The 8,850-nt window shown below is 47.5% G+C and overlaps 1 protein-coding gene across 1 annotated transcript in view; it reads right to left on the bottom strand.

Annotated features, from left to right (window-relative positions):
• Nucleotides 1–8,232, bottom strand: part of spri (Src homology 2 domain-containing protein sprint) — a gene marked incomplete at its 5' end in the record, with an annotated part of 140,996 nt that extends 132,764 nt beyond the window's left edge. Inside the window, one exon of the mRNA XM_071584839.1 lies at nucleotides 7,930–8,232. Within this exon, the coding sequence (XP_071440940.1) occupies nucleotides 7,930–8,232 (303 nt within the window). The remainder of the gene's footprint in view (nucleotides 1–7,929) is intronic.
• Between the last annotated feature and the right edge of the window lie 618 nt (nucleotides 8,233–8,850).

Here is an 8,850-nt window from a genome sequence, read left to right on the forward strand (position 1 = left end):
CCGCCAGCCCTTCCCCTCTCAGCTCCCACGCCCCTTATATCTGCGCCCCGGGCGGGTGTGTAATTCCCGTGGGAGGGGAGGGGAGCGCGGGCACTTCTTCTTGCCGCTCTCAATCCTGCCGGCACAGCGTCTGAGCCACCGAACCCGGCCGGTGAGTCTGCAGCAGGGAGCACTGCGGGAGTGCCCATCGGCACACTAGGAGTACCCCCGCATGACCAAGTGGCCACTGCTCGTTAGTACTTCTTAACGCTACATACATTTCAGGAGGGCTCCACAAGATTTGATATATAACTCAGTCATTGATCGCATTTTCTCGTATTTGCGCCCCCTACTCTCCTCACTACTGCCATACCTCCCCTTTGGTTGGCCTCTTTTTTTCTTTCCCAGTTGTATCCTCTTAAATTTTCTCTACTCAATCTGCTATGACCCGCAGAAAGTGCCAAAAATGACAAATTTCGCTTACTTTATTTATTTATCCTTAATTAATTTCAAAACCTCAAGTCAAATCGTCCTTCCCTTCCAACTAGTTTTTAATATCATTCATCGTATTCACGTTTCCGCCGCTTTCAGACGGCCTTTGTCCGTTTTCCCGTTCATCACCAAAGAGCCACGCGACTCATACCAACGGTCTTAAAAATGTTTTCCCTACGGGCAACGTTTCAGTACTTTTTCTCGCCAAAGAACATTTCTAATACGATGAAAATCCTCTTTTGAAAGTGCGACACCTGTGTAAACTTCCGTCAATCATCTTTTATCATGAGATGATTTGACATTTTAGACAGTGTGTGTGCTATTTTCTCAATCTAGTGCTATTTCGTATATTTCGATATTTGTTCCTACGTACTTCTCTTTAAGCCTGAAATCATGTTTTATTTTGCTTCCTCTCCACTCCTTATACTGCTATTAATTACACTGGCTCATTCATAAACAAGCCCAAGTGGCGTGGTGGACCGGTAGAAGTAATGGCTATGGAATGGAGGTTTAAAACAGGTCCCGATATCTCAGATCCAACCAAGCCGCACGATTTCCTGAGCAACGAATCCCCCGGGGAAACCGCGGGGGTGGGAAGACTACTTCCTCATTCCAGACTCCCTGAGTGGCGCGCACTGTTCCCGAGTCTCACACTGACCTTGGAGCGAACCGACGCGACGCTCGAAGAAAGATGGGATGGGCAAGATATTTATCCAAATTCGTCCCTTGCTCTCTTGAAAATTTAACACGGAAACGGAAAAAAATGCGAAGCAAGCTAACAGAATGAATAGTGAAAGGGAGGCATTTGAAATGACGGGAAGAGATGGGTTAAGCGAATGCTTCCCGACTTGGAGGGAACGGTTCATTGGGGGGGGGGGCATAAAACAAACGATAATGCGATGTTGTGTTCTACACCTCATAAACGATAGAGTAAAAAAATATCTGGAAATAACCGAAAAAATGTAAAATTCAGAAAGAGAAAAATTATAACAAATTTGAACCATGTTCTCTCTTTGATTAGAGTCCTCATTTATGATATGGTTCTCTACAAATTGGTTCAGAATTATGCCTGAGGGGACATCTAGGAGACATTGAACCGCCCAAAAAAAGATTAGGAAAAATTGGACTAGGCTGTTTCAATCCATGTTGATTTCATTGTCTCTTATATAAACATATATGGTGGAACGCACTCGAAAACAGAAGCTCCTGGGACTTCCACTGAAAAATATCCGGGAGACTCCAAGGCGAGCGGCGTTATCTCCGGAGGAATCGGAAGGATGGACGGGAAGATGCCGCCGCTCAGAGGGGCGGGAGGGAGCGGCCGGACCACCGAGAAGCGACCGGACAAGGACGGAGGGGCGTCGGCCCCGCGATCCCGCGGCCCCACCATCACAGTAGAACGAGGTGGTATTCCGCGGCGGCCCATTGCACGCGGACAGGGGGCCCATTGAGGAAGAGCCATTGGAATATACTCGCGATACTGGCAGAAGGAGAACGTACCAGTCGGACGCCACTCCTGGCATTGGAAAGGCATATTTACCACCAGACTCAGCACGACAGTCAACTTCACCCACTGTCACATATTACAATTAACGGTCGCACATCAGTTAAGGCAGGCTTTTGATGTACTCAAGAAATAAGCACAATATGTTAAAGACCAGCATAAAATGATGCAAAAATGTGGACACAAACTGCCATTATGGCGTTGACTAACTAGTAAGAAGGCTGTTTAATGACAGGTGATCATATTCATTTGAAAAATTTACTCCACAAAAATGTATGTTTATGGTATATTTTTAGGCAAAAATGCATTTCATATGAAGGAAAAGTTTCACTGGTCCGACTCCCGTATTTCGCCAGCGGGAGCCATTCAAATTTCAAACGTTTTAGTTCGTTTGCGGTAACGATGGAGTCAATACAAGAATCCGCATTGAAATTTCGTTATCGCATGAAGAAATCGTCAGCTGAGGCCAACGTAATGGTATTGGGGGTCAATGAAGAGTACAAAGAGTTTACTATAAAACATACAAAATTCGGTTTAAAATTTTTCAGACGATGCGAACTTAAGGTCAAAATTCATATCAAACGCGGTTGCCAATTAAATATACGCAAAAGACTCGGACGCACGCCTCTGGTGTCTTACGCGAATAAAAATATTTTTTTCACGTCTACAAACCACGCACGGTCGCCAATTCCAGCCGACTACACATAAACCAATTCACAGAAAGCTTGCACGGATCTCGGTCACGAGCCGTGAGAGTGAACTTATGGAGGCGTGCACATTCTACATTTTGTTCTTTCTTTTTCTGCTCTTCAACATTCCCTCGTTTCTCACCTTGTCTGTCCGTCTAATCCTGAACATACTCCTCCAGAACTCGTTTCTAAGGCATCGATTTTTTGCTGGTTGTCCTCTTTTCCAATATTCCATGTCTCTAATCCGTAGAGTGACATGGTCAATACCAAAGTGTTGACGAACTGCTTCCTTTTTTGATCCCTTGAGTTCTTTCAACATAGCAGCCGTCTCTTCTTCATTAGAGCCTCCTTGGCTTGAGCTATTCTTCTTGAGGTCGGTAGACCTCATTACATCCCTAGTTATACTGCTGTCCAGATAGATGAAGAATTCCAACATTCAGATTTGTTCCTCTCGCGCGTCTACAACTACTACTGTGGTGGCATCTGCAAACCGGAGCATGTCATGACGATCATACTCGCTTGCAATTTCGGTTGAGATATTCTTAATTTCCTCCAATTTTATAGGCAATCGGAGAGACTCAGTGAGACATCAATGAAAAAACTTTGAAAGAAGGAATTAAATAAGTTGTTAAAATGGCACCCTGCTGAATCGGCACACTGATTGAATAGGGTGCTCTTTTGAGTAGACCGAAGAGTAGAGCACCTCTGCCAGTCGCGATTCGCTTCCTGGAAGGTGTTGACGGAAACATCGTTCAGGCACCTCGTCATGGCCTCTTTGACGGTATCCAGCGTTCCAAAATGGTTGCATTTCAAGCACCTTTTTATTCTTGGGAACCAAAAGAATATTGGGGCTTTAGGGTGGCTGGGGCAGCGTTGCCACCTTTTCCTTGACCAGGTACACGGTCACGAGGAAGTCGGGGTGCGTTATCGTAGTGCAACCTCCAGTTGTCAAAGATCTCCTTCCTGACGCGTTGCACTTTTATACATAGCCTGTCGAAGATTTCCCTGCAAATTTTAGTGTTCACTGCCTATCCCTGAGGAATAAACTCTTTGTGGATAATATGTTTTGTGTCAAACAAGATGAAGATAAATAGAAACATTTATTTATGGGACAGACCCTGCATTTTATCCTGTTGATCTTATAGTGCGAGGTACGAATAATTTTCCAACATAACTCTGAGGGAAAGTCGATCTGCTTGATACTCGCCTTTTGGTATCATCCTGGAAAAGTCACCCTTACGGATTCTCCTTTAAGAGGCCGAAGGGACGGACTACACCGTCCAATGCCATCCAATAAACCCGCCGAATACACACTCCCTCCGCATCAAGGGCACGACAGTTGGCCGTTTCGGTTCCGCCCCCCGGCCCACAACCCCCCGGCATCGGGGCTTTGCCGGGGCTGGAGAAGAGACTCCCCGGCGAACGCCGACGCCATCGATTCCCAAGCGGACTACTTGGGCAATATTAGAACGGCGGAACCTAATGCCGAATGTTATTTCACGTATTTCATTTGATTTTTATGGTAAAATGGACGTAAAATAGGAGATGTTGGAAGAAATAGTACATTATCGAAAGAAATATTTGCAAAAAGAAGAGAATTTACGACATGAACACTGAGTATAGATTTGAAGAAAAAAATCACCCGGTGATTATCCTAATAGACTGAAATCCTGATCGTGTGACATTGTTAATGTGTTTGGAAAAAGTTGTCCATCAATCAATAAATTGTGAAGGAAAGTTTAGGAGAGACTTCAATATGGAGCACAGCGTTGTGCGACTTAGAAACCTGGGTTTGAGGCATACAGAGCATGAGCGCAGATTGGAGGGTTTTTGGATGATACAAGGAGCGTGGAGAAAAATGAAAAAGAAAAATGGACTGAGAGAAAGCAAAAAGACGAAGTTCTTATATCGAGATGGAGAGTGGATTTTGATGGGGGTGAACCGGAGAGAACAGAATAAGTGGGTGGCGTTAAAATAATAAGAGGCAGAGTGGCATGCTGAGTGGCCGTACTACGTAGAAGGAAGATTATAAGAATACGAGAATATAAGAGGACAGGCCTTTGCAGACAGCATGAAGATGGATGTGAAGAAGGAAATAAAGTGGGACGGACAAGAGTCAGTTCCCAGACAGCGGCGAGGGTCCATCCCAAGGCTTACATTCAATAGGCAGGACACCGTGGAATAGAATCAAATGCCGCCAAAGCAAGTGAGGCCTCGGTCGGGCCAGGAGCGCACGTCGCCGGAGGCAGGGGGAGAAGAACCCACGCCCCCCACCTCCCCATCCCTCCTCCTCCTCCGCGGAGCGAAACCTGATGCCAGGCAAGCGGGGGAGGGGCCCACGGTGCGGCAAATCTAATTCAAGAACCGAAAAGGGGGAGGAGTGGGGTGAGGGCGGATAAAGAATGGAGGGAAGTGGATTTAAGCAAAAGTGGATCCCGGGGCCCATCTCAAAGCGGGGCCCATCTCAAAGAAATGGGCAGTTTTTTAAAAGAACTCGGGAGCGAAACAAAGAGATCTCCGGAGGTCCTTAGCGTAAGGGAAAGAGTGGTTGTGGGGGGGATGGGGAAATAGGCTGGGGTGCTTGGGAGAGGAGGATGTTGGGGCGAATTAAAGCTGGAGGGCGGGGGTGGGAGCAGGGCAGAGGAAGGGAGCGGCCACGACGAATCAAAAGGAGGGATTCCGAAAAATTCAATTTCAATCGTAACGAATATGAGACCCCTAGCTACTTAAAGAGATAGAGACACTCAAACTACGGTCATTTCATGCGATGTGCTGCCGACACAACTGTGGTGAACGGTTCGTAGACTGAAATGAAAAAAAAACAACTGACCAGTGTGACAGTATGACCAGAGTAACGTGAATCAACGCGATATTCTCTTGAGGTTTATATATTTTTATATACACTGCAAGACACCGCCAGGGTGTGTGGCAGGGGGTGAATACAAACCAGAATACTTTTACCCAAACATGATCCTACCGCGGTCGAACAATGTTATTATGATCCCCTATTGTTCGTGGAAAAAGTGACATCTTAAATCTATATGTTCCACATTTAATCTCGCAAATTTTCTTAGCATGATCTCTCCTACCGTAGTAAGATGGTGGTAATAATACATTTTCAACGTCAATGCTAAAGGTTCCGGATCGAAGAATAGCGGGAGAGAAGAAATCCTGGAGGCTTGAAACGACTTACTCCTCAAGCTCACTCGAATACGTGATGCTAAGGTTAACGTCGGTACTGAGAGTATTAGTGCACGTAAACGTTACTTATAAGTGAAACTAATAATAATTTAAGTATTTTGGTTACCCTAATTGTATCTTTCAAAGTGAAATAACGCACTCCACCGTTTTCATAGGGACAATCCGTGGCGCAGTGACATTCAGTGTCGGAGGTTTAAGTGCCAGTAAGAAGAAGAGGTGAAGTGATATACGTATGGGATTGACTGAAAATTTTGTAGTTTGCCAATTTCAACCTTATGAATGCGGTGTTTCATTTAATGGTGAATTGCTCATCTTTGGAAAGGAAAAGTTTTCAACTTTTATTCAATCAGGGGGTGGAATTGAGAGAAGAATAGAATTATCCAAGGGCTGAATTGACGGAACGGAAGTGAAGCTGTGGACACAAACGACGACAAGACGACAACGGACGACAAGAAGACAACACGCGTTGGGATCAAAAGGAAATACATATTCGCACAACGGCGCGGAAAATAAGATTCTTAAAGATATCATTCCTCCATGAAAAGGTTTTTGAAGAATCATTTCTAAATGATTAAGACAAACTTTGATACTTAATAAGTGTCTCTGAAATGTAACTTAATAAAAATGAGCTTAGAAATTCACACAGAGGATACACAAAGTGTGCATCAAGCAATTACATACCTATCAAGGGTTTTCAAAAATAAAAAGATAAACAGGGTTAACGTCAATCCCGAGACAAATTTGTGAGGAGGGAGAAGGCTCGGAGAAGAGATGATGAGCAAAGGGGGAGGGGATGAGTGCACTGCACAGGGGGGGATGGGCACCCGGTGGAATGCACCCCCAAACACACACTCCCGAGCGGCCACCTTCATTCCACCCTCTCCTCTATAGCACGACTCTTCGCCCCCCGTGCCACGAGCGACCCCCACCTCCCAACCACCCATCCCTCGCCTCTCCCTCGTTCCCGGCGTCGCACAGTAACTCCGAAGTTTACGACTCCATAAAGGACAAAGGACGGAGGAAGCTCCCGCTTTTATCTTCTCCCCCACGCTGCACAAACTGCCACTTCACTCCGCGGGCTCATTTCAAATCGATTTCGGGCGAGGGAGTGCGGCGCGTGGAACGTGGTTCGTCGGCCCTCTGGCGGATGGGAGGCGGGCCCAGGTTTGCGAGGCCCGGCCCCATCAACTTTGCTCGTGATCCAGCGAGACTCGATCACGGATGGGACGCATCATACTCACGTTCCCAAGATACACGAAAGTTTCAGGTTCCGGGCATGACTTGCTCTACCCTCTCTTGTGGGACGATTGATTGAAATGGCCCTCGAGGGGAGAGAGAGAGTAATTTTTCCGGCAAAGAGTCATATGGATAAAGACCCAAGATTTTATTTTAGCATGTACGATGCTCGCGCTAAACATATAGTGCCCCATACCTATTTGACACACTTCCTACTTCAATGAGAGTCACGAGGGTAACGCTCCTGAAATTTGACTCGCCTAACAAAAATTTAATGCGTGATGCCGACGAATAGAAAGCCACCCCCCCTCCCAAAATGCCATACCTCACCTGACCTGCACGGTTTCCCCGGAAGGTGCAAGGGCGTGTAGCATGATAAATAGCCAGGGACCGAATTCAAAATCTAAGCAAGAATATGACAATAATGCACGCCCTTGGAAAGTGAATACATGGCGTAAAACACGAACAACTCATTCAATTGAGAAAACTTCCTGATTGGTTCATGGTATTCCCAGTTCATCGTATAGTCCAGAATGCGTTTTCAACGACGAAACGACTACAATTTTTGACCCATGGGTTGTAGGAGACCAAAAATATCCTCAACTGAAAAGGTTTCACGAAATTTTTCCGCGCGCTTTTGAATTTAGGGTGTAATTAAGTGTTATTAAGTTTCACTTTCATAAGTCTTCTGGTCGTCCAGGTTATTTCGACCCAGCATTAAGGAAGTGACAATTCAATAATATTCAATTGAATAAAAATATATATAGGGGCACCCCAACTCGAATAAAATGCTTCGAAATGAGGAAGGGTGGATCCGTCGCCACTCACCTGCTTCAGGTCCGCGCCAACCGCCGCGAGGCCTCCGCCGCCGTTGCCCCCGCCGTCCAGGAGGCGGAGCTGCGAGGGGGGCGCCTGTGGGCCCGCGGCGCTATTGGAGGTGAGCAGTGGCCCCTGGGAGTGAGCAGGGCCGCCCGACGCCGACGAGACGAACGAAGACGTGGAAGCGTCGCGACGGTGCAGGATGTGGTTGTTGTTGGCGCCCTTATTGATGCCAGCGGCGTTGTTGTTGGAGCCGATGGGGGCGCCTGGGGGCGGCGGGAGTGAGGAGGTGGGGGAAGGCGAGGGGGAGGAGGGGAGGGTGGAGGAGGCGCGGGAGGGGAGGAAAGGGCGGGAGGGGGGCGAGGAGCGGGGGGAGGTGGGCGAGGGGGAGGGCGACGAGGGCACCGGCCGCCCGTTGGACACGAAGCGGGGCGCCATCCCAGAGGACGGCGCCCCTGACGACGGCCCCAGGCTCTGGATGTACGGCTCCAAAAACGCATCGCCCCTGGGAAAGAAGAAAAAAAACAAACCGAGAGTGAGAATTGGTCTTCGCTTCTCTTCTGTCGGCGGAGAACCTCCTCGCGCCGATGACAGTGACACTATTGACACTTGGATACAAACCCCATCATCCGGAATGCAATACGACACACAGACAATAATTACTCCCACTTGAGCCTTCGTAAAGTGAACGTTAAAAGTGCAGGCCATGTGGCCGTCATGACAGATGGCCCACCGAGTTCAAGTACGCTATGGACTGTCCAGAGGTTTAGAACCGTCTTATTCTTCCACAGCTGATCACTTAGCCCAGCTCCAGCTAGGATCACCAGCTCGAGGGTCTTAAACAAGAGGGGGGGGGCGATCACGAGAGTGACAGAGCGCAAGCGGCACACTGACCACACAAGCATAAGGTGCTCCAATGTACAGTGCTCC

This window comes from Hetaerina americana, unplaced genomic scaffold, assembly GCF_022747635.1.
Source record: "Hetaerina americana unplaced genomic scaffold, ioHetAmer1.1.p SCAF_2, whole genome shotgun sequence".
Lineage (NCBI taxonomy): Eukaryota > Metazoa > Arthropoda > Insecta > Odonata > Calopterygidae > Hetaerina > Hetaerina americana.